Source organism: Canis lupus, chromosome 28 (genome assembly GCF_003254725.2).
Source record: "Canis lupus dingo isolate Sandy chromosome 28, ASM325472v2, whole genome shotgun sequence".
Lineage (NCBI taxonomy): Eukaryota > Metazoa > Chordata > Mammalia > Carnivora > Canidae > Canis > Canis lupus.
Genome location: NC_064270.1, coordinates 6379135 through 6395736, shown reverse-complemented (window position 1 = coordinate 6395736; position 16602 = coordinate 6379135). Strand labels below are relative to the sequence as shown.

The 16602-nt window shown below is 36.3% G+C and overlaps 1 protein-coding gene across 3 annotated transcripts in view; it reads right to left on the bottom strand.

Annotated features, from left to right (window-relative positions):
• Positions 1–16602, bottom strand: part of TNKS2 (tankyrase 2) — a 68573-nt gene that overhangs the window by 36588 nt on the left and 15383 nt on the right. For all 3 annotated transcript variants that reach the window (XM_049103540.1, XM_049103539.1, XM_025466500.3), the window contains exons 3-9: positions 15184–15279; positions 10755–10791; positions 10512–10587; positions 10030–10124; positions 6793–6859; positions 3748–3934; positions 2393–2514 (exon numbers count right to left, since the gene is read on the bottom strand). In XM_049103540.1, coding sequence (XP_048959497.1) covers positions 2393–2514; positions 3748–3934; positions 6793–6859; positions 10030–10124; positions 10512–10587; positions 10755–10791; positions 15184–15279 — 680 coding nt within the window. The remainder of the gene's footprint in view (positions 1–2392; positions 2515–3747; positions 3935–6792; positions 6860–10029; positions 10125–10511; positions 10588–10754; positions 10792–15183; positions 15280–16602) is intronic.

Here is a 16602-nt window from a genome sequence, read left to right as displayed (position 1 = left end):
ATAATTACCAAATTCTGGCAGAGCCCACAAATCCTATTTATCAGATGATATGTTACTAAATAGTCTGATCAAGTTTTATAGTTGCCCTACATCTTTGAAAAAGCCACTACTGATGGAATGAAAATTTAATGTCACCAATACTCCTTTCAAAGCTATTCCCACACAGCATGGTATCTATGTTATTTTTAAAAGTCTAATTAATAAAACACCCCAAAGATTGGAGTTCCCTTACATGAAGTAATAAGAGACATTCAACAGGTCTGGATGCTGCCTGCTAACAGCACAGATCAAATAAGCTGACAAGATTAGTATTTACTTCTTTCTCAACCAGTTGGTCAAACAGAATAAGGAGGTTGGATTACTTGTCAAAAATCAATGGAAGATGATACACTCTAAGTTAAAGGCTGTAGCATCTATATCCATGATATATCAAAGAGAAAAGAAACAGAAGGTAGGGATTTGCTGGTTATAAACCTAGTATGCATCTCACGGTCCTGTCCCAAATCTTTGTATCCCTAATTTCAAGGATGATATTCATTTACTATAGGTGCTTAATAAATGTCTGGATGCATGACATGACTAGATCAATGTAAAAATATTAAGTTAAATTGAAGCTTGAGAATCCATGGAATCAAAGTTCTGGATAATTGCTAACTTGTGTTCTATACATCTAAATACACAGTACGTATGAAATTTGTTCTTATTTTAACTTGTTAATTATAAAGCTTATCTGATCTTCATGACTTTGCTTCAGATTCGTTCTATGTTGTGGCTGCTGCCATCAAAATCATTCCTTTGCCCTCAATAAAACCATTTCTAACCGGTAAACATAGCTACTGTGGTATGTTGTGAGTAATCATCCAGGACATCTACCAAGATAGCACACAGAATAGAAATAGTTTATTTTCAAGAATTCTTGAGCACATCCATTTCAAAACTGCACTCCTACTCCTCTGCCCCATTTGGGGCAGAGCCTATAATCTCTGAAAACCTGGAAGTCACTGCCCCTGCACCACAACTATCCACTGATACTTAACTCTTAGTATGTTTTAAGGTTAATAACAAAAATAAATTGTTTTAACAGCAGAATATTTAGGGGGAAATAATATGTAGCTTTTCAGACCAAAAAAATTTCCTGTCTTTCTAAATTTCCCTGCATCATCCTGCTAATGTTAAGATTTTGAATTTGCAATAGTATTTATTAGTCTGCAGCTTTGCTCTTTTTTTACTTGGATATTTTTTACAACTTAAGTAGCAAAAAAGCCTAATATATTTTTATAGATAGGATTCTATATAAACTTCACATAGTTTACATTATGGCATAAGGAAGAAAATTAACCAATAACCAAGAAAATTAATTATCTACAAAATATTAGGTAAGTAAGACTATGTGTTAAATTTGCCCTGAAACACATTTGTTTACACAGGGTCCTATTCCCTCACTCAAAGCACACTGTGGAATTCATACAGCAGGACTGATTTTGTTCCTTTTAAATTGGTCTTTGGGGCACCTGGGTGGCTCACTTGGTTAAGCACCTACCTTTGGCTCAGGTCATGATCCCGGGGTCCTGGGGATCAACAGGTCAGCTCTGCCTTGGGCTCCCTGCTCAGTGGGGAGCCTGCTTCTCCTTTTCCCTCTGCCCCTCCCCATGCTCACGTGCTTTCCTCTCTCTCACATAAATAAAAATCTTTAAGAAAAAATTGCTATTTCTAAGGTAGTCTCTGCTTTCCCATTTTCTATCCCTTTATCCCTACTCATACTCTTTTCTGCCTTTCCACACACTGCCCTATTTTCATCTACCTTGTTACAGTTCCACAGACGTTTTATTACCTCTATGAGATAAGTAGCCTCTATTCACAGACACTTTATTCACATAGTATACAGGGAATATATACAGACCTCAGACCTAATTTTGAAAAAAATTATAATACTAGAAGGAAAACCAAGTGGTTTTCTTATGGATGGCAGAATTATTTTCTTTTTCATTACTTTCAGCAGGTTCAAATTTTTCAACCACAAGCATTTATAATTTTTATTACAAGCATTGTTTAATTTTTATAACAAGATAAGTGATATATACTATTACAATAATGAAAAAGCTACATATAACATATGTCAGTATATTTATAAAGTTTTTTCCTGGAAGGATACTCAAATGAGTAATAGCATTGCCTTTTGGGGGGTGTGAGGTTGTCTATTTTTCCGTACTGTTTGAAATTTTTTCTTTATATATGTCCAAGAATTAAAAAACAAAACAGATTTTTAAAACCAATTCTAATACTAGAAGTAGGACATTATGTTATTCTGTATCATCAAAAGAAGTAGCACATTATGATTAGTTCAACATGTTTTTGGTTATTGCATCTTAAAAACTTTAATCTGAAACATTACCAATGCTGTTTCATGTGTCTGAGGATGCTTAAAATTCACCATTTCCAAAGAGAGATGTTTTTTGATTCGTGTTACATCAGCTTCCCGTGCAGCCTGCAGCAATGAGTGGCCTTTAAACTCATCTAGAGGAAGAAAAAAAGCATGTAAATCTGCATGAGAATTATCAAACTGATGAGACCTACCTAGTAGACACTTAGTATTTTTCTTGAAATTATTTTCAAAATTATCTACCAAAATAGTCAGATAGAAGTTCTAAAGATACTCTCCAAATACAACCCCCCAAAAGGGAGACAGTGCTATACCAGTTTCCCACAGATATGATATTAATTCATCCCTAAATGTATATACAGATTTAGCACATGGCCAGCTCAGGGTCTACAGGAATCTGGAGTACTGCAATATATTACCAGACCAGAGAGTTCTAAGAATTTTCCAAAGCAGAGAACTTATCTCAGTAAAGAAATAAAACAAAGAGTGATTATGTCCATACACTAACATCATCGTGGTAGCAGATGATTTTGCTCACACATCAGAGAACTGGTGATTAAAAAACTTGAGTATTTCCAAGAGCCATTTACTGATGAACAAATGCAAGAGTATTTTCTTAGCGTTCCTCTTTTATTCATCAGATCTGTGAAACCACCCATTATCCTTTATTGTTCCAGAATAATACAAATTTAATACAAGTTTCCTATTTATGTAAAACAATACCCTATCTGAATTAGGCAGCTGTTTCTCACTACATTTACTTCAGTTACAGACAGAAAACCATAGAACTACCAGATTCTGAAGAATATTAGATAGTTAAGATCTGGGGACCACGGATGCCTGGGTGGCTCAGTGGCTGAGCATCTGCCTTATGCTCAGGTCCTGACCTGGGGTCCTGGGATCAAGTTCCGTATCAGGCTCCTCGCAGGGAGTCTGCTTCCTCCTCCACCTATGTCTCTGCCTTCCTCTCTGTGTCTCTCATAAATAAGTAAATAAAGTCATAAAAAAAAAGAAAAGATTGGGGACCATGTTTATTAGACAGCAATCCTACAAATAACAGTTTAACTTCTTGGCGGACTAATAAGAAACACAAAAGATAGGAACAAAACCCAAATTCATTCTTTTCAAAAGCATACTATCTCATTTCATTGACTTGAAAAATGAAATACATATATATTTTTCATAGCTCTTAAAAGCAGAATGAGTAGAAACCTCCAGATGACTAGATATGCCAGTATGAACAAAAGATACCCACAGATAAGGAAAACTTTCTATTAATTTAAAAACTTCTAAAAACAAATAAGAACAAATTTTTAGTTTGTTGGTATCTTAATATCCTAGTTGAACATTCATCATTTTATACTCACATGCTAATCTTTCTTTTAACTGCGGTGTGGGAGCCAAGTCTATAGCACTTTTATTATGACAATTTAGCAGTGTTGGATCTGCACCGTAACTCAGGAGAAGAGAACACACTTCAACTCTGTTCTTTGAAGCTGCTTCATGAAGGGGAGTGAATTGCCACAAGTCCATTGCATTTACACAGGCACCATGCTGAGGGATTGAGGGGGAAGGTAAAGCATACATTTAGTGTTCAAGTTTTAAGAGAATTTAGGAAGCAGTAGTACTGTGTAATTTAACATCATGCAAGCTTAAACGGGTTATATTCTTAAAGTTCACTTTTTAAACCTATTATTTCAGAAATACATTTTTTTTTTACTCCTGGAAAACCAGTAGCTGGTTGCTAGGCTGATGCTCAAGGGCCTTACTTAACTCTCTTATTGTTGAAAACAGTTAAGAATGAAGCTTTAGATTACTTGCATCTTTTCCAATTTCTACTTTTTTCCTTTTTTTGAGGTATAATTTATATATGGTAAAACAGAGTTTTTAAGTGAATAGTTTGAGGAGTTTTGACGAATACATGTATCTCCATGATACCACCACCCAATTCAAAATACAGGACACTTTCATTACCTAAGAATGCTCCCCCATGCTCCTTTTATAGATAAAAAAAAAAAGAATGGGGGCATGAATTAAGATTGATTGATTGATTGATTTATGATAGACATAGAGAGAGAGAGAGAGAGAGGCAGAGACACAGGAGGAGAGAGAAGCAGGCTCCATGCCGGGAGCCTGATATGGGACTCGATCCCGGGACTCCAGGATCACGCCCAGGCCAAAGGCAGGCGCTAAACCGCTGAGCCACCCAGGGATCCCACTCATGCTCTCATTCTGACTGTTAGCACTATATGTTAGATTTATATGTGCTTAAACTTCATAAAAATAGAATACAGTATGTACCTTTTGTGTCTACCTTCCTTCACACACAATGTTTCTGAGAGTCATTCATGTTGTATCAATAATTTCTATTGCTGAGTAGCATTCCATTGTATGGATATACCATAATTTACTTATCCATCACCCTGCTGATGGGCATTTAGACTATTTCTAGTTTTGGCTATTTTAAATAAGCTATTATGAACATTCATCTAAAAGTCTCTTTATGGACACATGCTATGTCTCTAGGAATGGAATTGCTGGATGATATGGTAGATACAGGTTTACTTTTATTAGAAACTGCCAAATAGTCTTCTAAAGTGGCTGTATTATTTTTGTACTGCCATCAGTGTTCTCCCATCGTTGTTAATACTTGATACTGTTAATCTTTTTAATTTCAGTCATTTCCAAGTATTAGAGTTGGGTTGCTCACAGAAATCATTCTAGCTCAATCTCTCATCTCTCACAATTCCTTCCCACAGCATTCCTGCAGAAGGCAAATGAACTACTCACTCAGTAGTTCCAATGATGGGAAACTAATTCTCAACTAACATGACTTTTCATAATTACTAGACAACTCGTCTTATTAAGTTTTCTTCTATATTAAATTAAATGTGTATTTTAAACTTTGATCTACTGGTCTTCTTTGGAGCAAAAGAGATCAATATTCTTTGCAATATTTGAAAACAATGGTTATGTTTTTCTTTTTGGGTTTAAACACCTTCAGCTCCTTCACTCATCTTTCTTATCAGATGGTTTCTAGACTTCTTTTTACCCTAGTGGCTCTTGGCTCAATATACTTCAGTTTAAAAAGTTCATTAAAGAAATTCTTAAGAACCTAGAACAACAACAGAGACTCAGTGTGGTCTAAGAAAAATGCATTGCATCTATTGTTCCATTTGCTTTTGACACTATACTTCGCAACTATTGGCAGAAAATTGTTTGGCTTCTTAAGCAATCACATCACAATTTCTACAGTGCCCAGGTCATGAAATGCAGTAAATGAATGTTTGCTGTTAAATGCCAGCTTCTGCTAGTGCCAATTGACTCAGTATTGCTTACACCTTCTGCCTGTATTCCCTGTCTCTATCTACTTGCCTAATCCAGACTCTCCTGAGTCTGTCTGCTCTGGTAACTGCACCATCACATCAGCTCACCTCCTTTATACATGTGACCTCTAGTCAGCCCATCATTCTTATTTACTGAGCATGAGGTCTTAGGAAAACACCATTCAGTTGTCTGTAGGTCTCAATGCTATCTATCTGTTTCACTTTTATCCACAATAATATTCCAGATGTCCTGTTGAAGTCAAGATTCAGTCTTACAATAAGAAAAGCATTACTGCTACAAACGTATAATGTTGCAGCCACCTTATACATTTAAAAAGGCTTAAGAGCTACTCAGAGTATCTATAATCATTAAAGTTGTTTTTGTGGGAAAATATCTTGTAGCACATACAGAAAAGAAAGCATGAAGGCATTGAAAATACATATCCTTCCAATGATGGCTGCTGCTAGAATGAGAAAACTATTAAAAGGGGGAGAATGGTGCAGAGTTAAGAGAATCCTAAAGAATGTGGTCAAATATACGTGTAGAGACTGGGGGGCAAAAGGAAATAGGTGTGGGTAACATCCTTGTATTCACCCACTCCGAAAGAGAGTATCTTCTATTTTCATCCAACAGGGAGCAGAATACATTTCAGTTCTGGGAAGCTGCTCGTTAAACAAGAGCCTCCTGGCATGTTGGAAGATGTGCAGCTTTCCAAATGAGCCTGCTGCAATCCAAAGTATAACTGGGAAAATCCTGCAAATGTAACCGGTGGTTTTAGTAATATATGAATCACTAAAAATTGCTTTCTGATATTTTCAAGGATTCTGAAACTTCACCATTAGCCACAAATTACAGAATTACTTAAGATGCTATTCCAAGATGACAGTGCTATTTTATATTTAAAATCTTAAGGTATCTCAAAAATCTCCAAGCAGTCAAATGTTGACCTATCAATCATCTACTTCTTATAATGATTATACATATTCCTTCTATATCCACCAAGCACTAAAAACACATAGTAAACAGGTATATGATGTACTTGAAGTGATTTTATACAAGTCTAAGAAAAACATAAGATAACTAACCTTGACCAGAAGTTCAGTTACTTCATAATGACCATAAGAACAGGCATTGTGTAAGGGCACCAGATCACTACAATATGAGAGGGGGGTGAAAAGAAGCCTGTGTTATTACAGATTCCCTAGACTTAGTTCACTTAATTTTAATTAACTTAAGTTTACACTTAGATTTAAATAGTTAACTGCTTTTGTGATCTTCTAATAGAAATGCACAGAATTTAACATTTAAATACACAGAATATAACATCTGAACACTAAGCTCTAACAATTCTAATTCCCAAGTCTCTTCCAAATTCATCTTTTTCTTCTCCATGGTTACCACCACTACCTTTATTATTTCTTCCCGTACTACCCAAACAGCCCCTATTTCAATTTTTCCTCCAAACTGTAACCAGATTTTTCTACGGAAATCTCATGTAGCTACTCTTTTTTTTTTTTTTTCTTAGAGGGGGAGAGAGAGACGTAGAGACATGGCAGGGGGCAGAGAAAGAATCTTAACCAGGTTCCACGCCCAGTGTGGAGCTCGGTGCAGGGCCTGATCCCATGACTCTGAGACTGTGACCTGAGCTGAAATCAAGAGTCAGATGCTTAAGTGACTGAGCCACCCACGTGCCCCTGATGTAGTGACTCCTTTGTTTAATGTCCTTCATTGGCTCTTCCTTGCTTTTGAAAGCTGGTACCAACTGTTTAGCCTGGCATGCAATGGTCTGACTCTCTGGAGCCTACCCTTTCATTAATGGTGTATGCTCAACTACATGCAGTTCCCTCCATGCCTCTGGTCATACTATTCCCTTGGTGTAAGAACAGATTTCCCTCCCTTCTGGCTTACTTCTACAATCTTTTCCAAACTCAGAGCTCAAACACTGGCTCTTGTTTGAAACTTTTTTCCAGACTCTGTAGGGAAAATTACTTAATAAACTAAACCCAATTCCTTCATGATGGCAATGAAAAAAGAATCTTTATAGGAAGGTACAATGGAACCTTAAAATCCTGACATGTATCTTTATGCTCTTCTTCCTTGGGGGATCAGTTACTAATTACCACAGACACTGCCATGATGGCCTCTGGTGAGTAATGGACACTCATGGTTTAGTCTTTAATTCTACCCACCCTCTCCTTCAAGGCTCATGGCTTTCTTTACCTTTTTTTTTTTTTTAAAAAGATTTATTTGTTTTAGAGAGAGAGAGCAAGCACAAACAGACTCCTCAGTGAGTGTGGAGCTCAACTTGGGGCTCAATCTCACAGCCCCAAGATCACGACCTGAGCCAAAATTAAGAGTTAGATGCCCAAAGAACTCAGCCACCCAGGTGCCCCTCACCATTTTCCATTGTATGATTTCCTTCCTGAGTGCCAATTTCATTCCCAACTATCTACTAGCTACCTCTACTTGAGTTACCCTCATCATCTCATAAAACCAAGAGTTCTGAAAGTGAACTCAATGTTTATTTTTAAAATAATTTTCCTCCTGGATTTTAGTAGGTGTATCACTGAGTCTCTCATTCAGCTTCAGAATTTGAAATGTACTTATCTTTTTTTATTCCTTTCTCTCTCCTCACAGCCAGTCAACAAATCTTACCCATTTTTACACTATAATATCTCTTGCCACTGTGTCTTCATTTCCATTCCTCTGCAACATTATTATAGATCCTTATTATGCCTGAACTGCTACAATATTCTACAATATTCTACAATATGCTACAATATGCTACAATATTTATTCTTACTGCTCGTGGACCTCTGGGCTCTCTCTTCAAACTACCTTACACATTGCTGCCAGAATGTGTCCCCTAAAACTCCTCTTTTAGAAAAAATCTTTCCCCTTGCTTAAGATCCTTCACGGCGGGATCCCTAGGTGGCTCAGTGGTTTAGCACCTGCCCTCGGCCCAGGGCGTGATCCTGGAGTCCTGGGGTCGAGTCCTGCATCCGGCCTCCTGCACGGAGCCTGCTTCTTCCTCTGCCCGTGTCTCTGCCCCCTCTCTCTCTATGTCTATTTATGAATAAATAAATAAAATCTTAAAAAAAAAAAAGATCCTTCAATGGCTATCATGGCTCACAATCTGAAATCCTTAAACTAGAATACCAAGTCCTTTAAAACCTGGTTCTTACTACTTCTCCAGCCCTAGCCTTCATTTCTCCCCTGTGTAAATCATCTGCTTCAGCCACACTGGTCTAGTCATTGTTTCTTTCTTTCTCTTTTTCTTTTTTAAAAGATTTTTTTTAAAGCTTTTTTTTTTAAACTAATTTATTTATTTATTTATGATAGTCACAGAGAGAGAGAGAGAGAGAGGCAGAGACACACAGGCAGAGGGAGAAGCAGGCTCTATGCACCGGGAGCCCAATGTGGGACTCGATCCCGGGTCTCCAGGATCGTGCCCTGGGCCAAAGGCAGGCACCAAACCACTGCGCCACCCAGGGATCCCTTTAAAAGATTTTATTTATTTATTCATGAGAGACACAAAGAGGCAGAGACATAGGCAGAGGGAGAAGCAGGCCCCCAGGGGCCCCAATGCGGGACTTGATCCCAGGACCCCAGGATTATGACCTGAGCCAAAGGCAGACATTCAACCATTGAGGCACCCACATGCCCCTAGTCATTGTTTCTTAAATATGCTATAATATCTGGTTTATTTTTTTTTTTAAGATTTCATTTATTTATTCATGAGAGAGACACACATACACACACACACACACACACAGAGGCAGAGAAACAGACATAGGGAGAAGCAGGCTCCATGCAGGGAGCCCGATGTGGGACTTGATCCCAGGTCTCCAGGACCACACCCTGGGCCAAAGGCAGATGCTCAACTGCTGAGCCACCGGGCGTCCCTAATACCTGCCTTAGAACACGATTCCACACAAATTCTCTTGCTCAATGATGTTTCTTAAACACTCTGCTTTCTTGAACTGAGTCCAGGTCAAGAATCACCTACTCCTGAAGGATTTTCCATCCAGTACAGCCACCACTGAGACTTCCCTCCTGCGAATTCCTATGGTACTATCCCTACCATCACCTCACAACTTAGTAGAGAACTTATATTGTTAGGTATCTTTTCATGCTCCCTAAAGTGTAGTGTAAGCCTTATGAGTGGTAGCTTTAAGGTTTTATAATTCCCTGTGTCCTCAGAGCAATGTGCTTATTGTAATGTTTATGCTGTTTAGCAAAAAGATTTTCAAAAGATTACAGAGATTATTATAAAGATGGTAACATTTAAGAAATCCTCATTTTTTCAAATGCTTACTTACCCTTTATCTTTAGCATGGACATCAGCTCCATGTTGCAGTAACAGCTGTACAATTTTTACTCTGTTGTATCCTGCTGCCAAATGCAATGGAGTTGACTGAAATATTAATCAGACAAATTAATGAAATTATAATAGCTAAAAAAATGTGCAAAAAGGTAAAAATCCAAATATAATCCAAAAGTATTATATTTGGACTTTATGAAGTTTCATAAAGCTTTATAACTTTGTAACTTCAATAGTTATCAATTTAGTTTTACAAAATCTAACATATATACCGAAGGCATAGCATAAAAGTTTATAAGTTCATTAACAGTAAGCAAACAAATGTTTATTACCAATAAAGTTTTACTAAGTTTAAGAATTCAAATTACTGCTTAAAAGAAAGTATCAGCATTCTCATCAAATGTTTCAATTTTTAGTAAGACAAATGCATTTTCCTATTACCAGGAAGATGTACACAAACTTAGTTGCAAAAGGAATTACCTTTCTACCATCACTTGCATGGCAGTTGACATTTAATGGTGTCAGTAGAGCCATCATTTTTTCTTCATTGCCATTCCTAGCACACAAAGAAATGTATTAGCAATTTGTATTCTTCATCGGATCCTATCTGGAGACATATTTGTGATCATCAAACAAAAATTCATTCTCTTTTAAAGTCCGATTATTAAAAAAAAATTAATGGTGAAGTTATTCAAAATACATATTTATAACACCAGTACATACCGGGCACTTTCCAAAAGTTCATCTTTCTTATATTCACCTGTGAATTGGGGGGATAAAAATTAATCATAAAAGTAGTAACAGTTTTATGCATAAAGATCCCTATGAACTATATTTAAAGTAGATAAATTTGGAAATATAATTTCCAATAAATAGCGTGTCTGGGTGGCTCAGTTAAGCATCTGCCTTTGGCTTGGATCATGATCTTGGGAGTCCTGGGATCAAGTCCTGCACTGGGCTCCCTGCTCAGCGAGGAATCTGCTTCTCCCTCTATCCCTCCCCTTGCTCATGCTCTGTCTCTCAAATAAATAAGTAAATAAAAATCTAAAACACAAAAATTTTAAAAAAAATCTAATAAATAGAAATGATTAACAGAATATTGTGCAGTTTAAAATTATTTATAGAAAGAACATGAAATACATTTGTTATGGAAGTAAAAAAAATCTGATATTATATAATAAAGCTATTCGAAAACAATATGCACCAAAAAAGGAAAGCCAAGAATATACCAAAATTTCAACAAAGTTTATCTTAGGTGGTAGGTTATTGATGAGCTTTTCTTTTTACTCCTCAAATTTCTTAAAACCAATGTTATTTGTGCAACAGACAAAATACACTCACAACTTTATTCTCAACACAAAACAAAATCCAATACGCCAACATTATAGAAATAACAAAAGATAATCTATGGCACTACCAATTGGAGATAATCATTAATATTTTATGAAAGCAAAAGATTTTCCAACACTAAGTTATATTATAGTGCTACTTTATATTCAAATAAAAACAAGATTGAATATAAACTCTTTTTTTTGGGTTTTTGTGTTTGTGAATATAAGCTCTTTATGCCTATGGGTTTCATATTTACAAATGAACACAAACAAAACAAATATAACTTAAATTAACATAATTTAATACAATGGACAATGTTTATTGATTTGCCAAAATAAAATTCAAACTGCTGCCCACAATACAAATTATACACGGACTGCGAATGCAAGGATTCTTTGAGCCCCAAGATTTTTTTAAAAAAAGCAGGGAATAGCACAGAATAGTGAAGGGGGAAATGAACACTGAAGTGATAGTTACAATAACAGCTTACTTTTCTAGAACCCTTTTGGGGGACTGGTCTAAATTTTTCTAGTAATATCAGAAGAAATATTACAAAGTCCAAGCACAACAGTTCACAGCAGAACCCCTCACGCTCTTGACTATTAAATTAGACATGATTCTAATGGTGGTCACACAGTGGTTAAGAATCCAGAAAATAATATGGCAGAGAACTTTTTAAGAGGAAACACTCCAATGAGGGAAAACATGTGAAGTTGATACTATCACTCTAAAAAGGCCTGACAGTCTAAAATGAACCTAGAGACTAAGCCTTATACATATTAATAGGTTCCAAGGACATGAATATGTTATGAGAACAATAACTGACACTCTTCATGGTACTGAAATTGGTATGCCCAGAATCTTCTGTTTAGAAAAGAGAATGGTTAGAGCTTTTTGAAAGGGTTTCATTAAAAAAAAAAAAAAAAAAAAAAGATTAAAGTACATTTAAAATATAGTATACAAAGGGGTAAAACATATGTTATCTGGAAAGTCATGGAAATCTATTTTTATTTTTTTAGATTTTAAAATAATATTTCTTAAAACCGACAGCCTATATAGAACCTCATCATAAACCATCATATTACAAAAATTTTTTTTTTAATTTTTTTATCAGAACTGCAATGCCTAGAAAAGTAGTATTTTTAGGCAGTACCAGCTTGGAAATATAAACTCTGATTTCATTTTTTTTTTTAAAGATTTTATTTATTTATTCATGAGAATACACAGAGAGGAGAGAGAGAGAGGCAGAGACACAGGCAGAGGGAGAAGCAGGCTCCATGCAGGGAGCCCGACGTGGGACTCGATCCCGGGTCCCCAGAATCACGCCCTGAGCTGCAGGCGGCGCTAAACAGCTGAGCCACCAGGGCTGCCCTAAACTCTGATTTCAAAAGATGTTTCATAAACCTATTCACTGGTCAATAAAAGTTACTTTCTGAGATTTCAAATATTTTAGCTACTTTCTTTTTTTTTAAAGTTTTTATTTTAATCACTGGGTGCTTATCACAAAAAGTGCCTTAATTCCCATCACCTATTTCACCCATTCCCCAACCCACCTTCCCCTCTGGTAAACCATCAGTTTGTTCTCTATAATTAACAGTTTATTTCTTGGTTTCTCTCTTCCCCGCCCTTTGCTTGTTTTTTTTTTTTTTTTTTTTTTTGTTTGTTTGTTTCTTAAATTCCTCACAAGAGTGAATGAAATCATACGGTATTGGTCTTTTTTTTTTTTTTTTTCCGGTATTGGTCTTTGACTGACTTAAACCTCACTTAGCATTATACTCTCTAGCTCCATCCATGTTGCTGCAAATGGTAAGAATTCATTCTGTTTTATGGCTGAGTATTATTACATTATATATATATACATATATATATAATGTAATATATATAATGTGTGTGTGTGTGTATATATATATACATATATATACACACCACATCTTCTTTATCCAATTATCTATGAATGGACTCTTGGGCTGCTTCTGTATATTGGCTATTGTAAATAATGTTGCTATAAACATCAGAATACATGTATCCTTTTGGATTAGTATTTCTGTATTCTTTGGGTGAATACCCAGTAGTGAAATTGCTGGATTGTAGGATAGTTCTACCTTTCACTTTTTATTTTTATTTTTTTAAAAGATTTTATTTATTTATTGAATTTCTACTTTTCACTTTTATTTTTTTTTTTAAGATTTTATTTATTCATGAGAGACACACACACACACACACACACACACAGAGAGAGAGAGAGAGAGAGAGAGAGAGAGAGACACGGGCAGAGGGAGAAGCAGGCCCCATGCAGGGAGTCTGATGTGGGACTTGATCCGGGTCTCCAGGATCAGGCCCTGGGCTGAAAGCTGCGCTAAACCGCTAAACGTCTAAAATGAGCCACCCAGGCTGCCCTACTTTTTCACTTTTTGAGGAAACTCCACAATGCTTTCCAGAGTGGCTGCACCAGCTTGTATTCCCACCAATAGTGCACAAGGGATCATGTTTCTTTACATCCCCACCAATACCTGTTGTTTGTTTGTTTGTTTGTTTGTTTGTTTGTTTGTTTCTTTCTTTTTTTTTCTTTTTTTTTTTTTAAGTTTTATGTATTTATTTGTCAGGGAAAGAGAGCATAAGCAGGGGGATCAGCAGGCAGATGCAGCAAGGAACCTAACTTGGGACACCCTCCCAAGACCCTGGAAACATGACCTGAGCCGAAGGCAGATGCTTAACCAATTGAGCCACCTAGGTATCTCAATACCTGTTGTTTCTTTTGTTATTGATTTTAGCCATTCTGACAGCTGTGAGAGGATATCTCCTTGTAGTTTTGATTTGCATTTCCCTCATGATAAGTGATGTTGAGCATCTTTTTCTTTCTTTTTTGAGTGAGCCAGAGAAAGAATGTGCAGGAGGGTGGGGGGCAGAGGAAAAGGAGAGAAAGAAAATCCATGCTGGGCATGGCGCCTGATCCAGGGCTCGATTCACGACACTGAGATCATGACCAGGGCCAAAATCAAGAGTTGGATGCTAGCTGACTGAGTCACCCAGGCTCCCCAATGATGAGCATCTTTTCATGGTCTGTTGGCTGCCTGAATGTCTTTTTTTTTTTTTTTTAAGATTTTATTTATTTATTTATGAGAGACTCACAGAGAGAGAGAGAGGCAGAGACACAGGCAGAGGGAGAAGCAGGCTCCATGCAGGGAGCCCAACATGGGCCTGAATCCTGGTCTCCAGGACCCGGCCCTGGGCCAAAGGCGGTGCTGAACTGCTGAGCCACCCGGGCTGCCCAGAATGTCTTCTTTAGAGAAACAACTGTGCATGTCTTCTGCTCATTTTTCAATTGGATTATTTGGTTTTTTGGGTGGTGAGTTTTCTAAATTCTTCATACAGTTTGGATGCTAACCCTTTATTAGATATTTCATTTACAAACATCTTCCCATTCTGTAGGGTGCCTTTTAGTTTTGTGGACTGTTTCCTTCTCTGTGGAAAAGCTTTTTGATATAGTCTCAACTATTTACTTTTGCTTGGAAAAGTCAGGAACATTTAAAAAAACATCCTGAATACTAGATAGTAACACATAATTATCTATTACCTCTGACCGATATAAGGCAGGAATCACAAATTCAAACACCAATTTAAAAAGAGAAAAGAAAAGCTTTACTTTTCTCAGATAAGAATCAAATACCAATTGTCCAAATGTAAAAAATCTAACAACTGAACTGACAGTATTTTGAAAATCTAATTGAAGTCATTAACTTACAGGAAGCAACCTGTCTACCTAGCAAGCTCAATTCTTTACAGTCTTCCTAGAATACCCAAAGTGAGTACACAGACTTACCGGTCAGCACTGCTTTGGCAGACGGGTCTGCTAAATCCAATGCTGTCCTTCCATCTGTATTTCGGATGGTTGGCTCAGCTCCATGCTGTAAGAGCACTGCAACATAGCAATACTACCTTTCAAAATGGTAATCATGACAATCTGATTTTAGTAAATCATCTCAAAAATTCTGGTCCAGGAGTCATCGAGTTATATAAAAGCCTTTCATATCCTGATAGTATGGTAAATGTTATATTTTAAAGATAAGAATATATAAAATATTGCATTATTTAATGTATAAGACACATTAAATAAATGTCCTCTAAGCTCAATGTCAGGTTTCCTTTGCTTTGTGACTAAGGACAGATAAGAGTATGTAAGGAAATAAAAGGCTACTTTGCTTGAAAGCTTGTTCTCTCATTCCAAATGTACACTTCCTATGTTAAAAAAAAAAAGTCCGATCATAACAAAAATGGAATTTCTAAAGCTATAGCCCAGGAATAGGGATCTGTGAAATTAAAAAAGGAAGAAAAAAAATCACACAGGTAAATTCTTTAAAAAAGAAAAGAAAAATACTCTTAGGGTTAGGGTTAAGAAACCCCAAATCAAAACCATTATATTACATCCTAGAGCACATAAAAAAAAGAAGACTTGTGCTATATTCTGTACTGTTAATTGTTATATAAAGATATTCTACCACACTAAGTAAGGTGCTGGGGAAAGACTGGCAAATACATGCAGAAAGGGAAGCCTACCTCCTGTTCTTTGACAGGGTTATATTCCTTCCACTCTACTACTACCTGTAATAGTGCTAATAGAAATAAAAATGTGAGCCGCATATGTAATTTAAATTTTTCTAGTAGCTACATTAAAAAAAATAAAAACATGTTAAATTATTTTAAACACCTATTATTCAACCCAATACACCCAAAGTATTATCATTTCAATAATCTATTTATATTGTGATCAATATAAAATTGAGATTTTTACACACCTTTTTTTCAAAGTATGGTATATAAATCTGGTATGTAAAAAGTTTATCTCAAGCAATTAACCATATTACAAGTCCTCAGCTACCATACTTGACAGCACAGACCTATATTTGGAAAATCTTACATTATTAAAACTGATCATTTATATGTCTGAGACTCGGGAACTAGAAAAGGAATATGAGGGAGTAGCAACTTAGGTGATACATATGAAAGGAGAATTGGGCAGAAGTTACTAGGTAATGTGTTTTGTATCTTTATAAATGATCTAACTTGAACTAAGCTAGGGGCCAGTATAAATAGTGATCTGGGGCTCTGGGGTGAGAGAACAATTAAGTTCAGCTTAGAGCACCTAGACTTTTTGTAGTGCAATGAGCTGATTTTTTTATCTGTTTCAAGGATTTCAACTGTCTCCGTTTTGCATCAGGAAACAGAGCTAAGGTACAGAGAG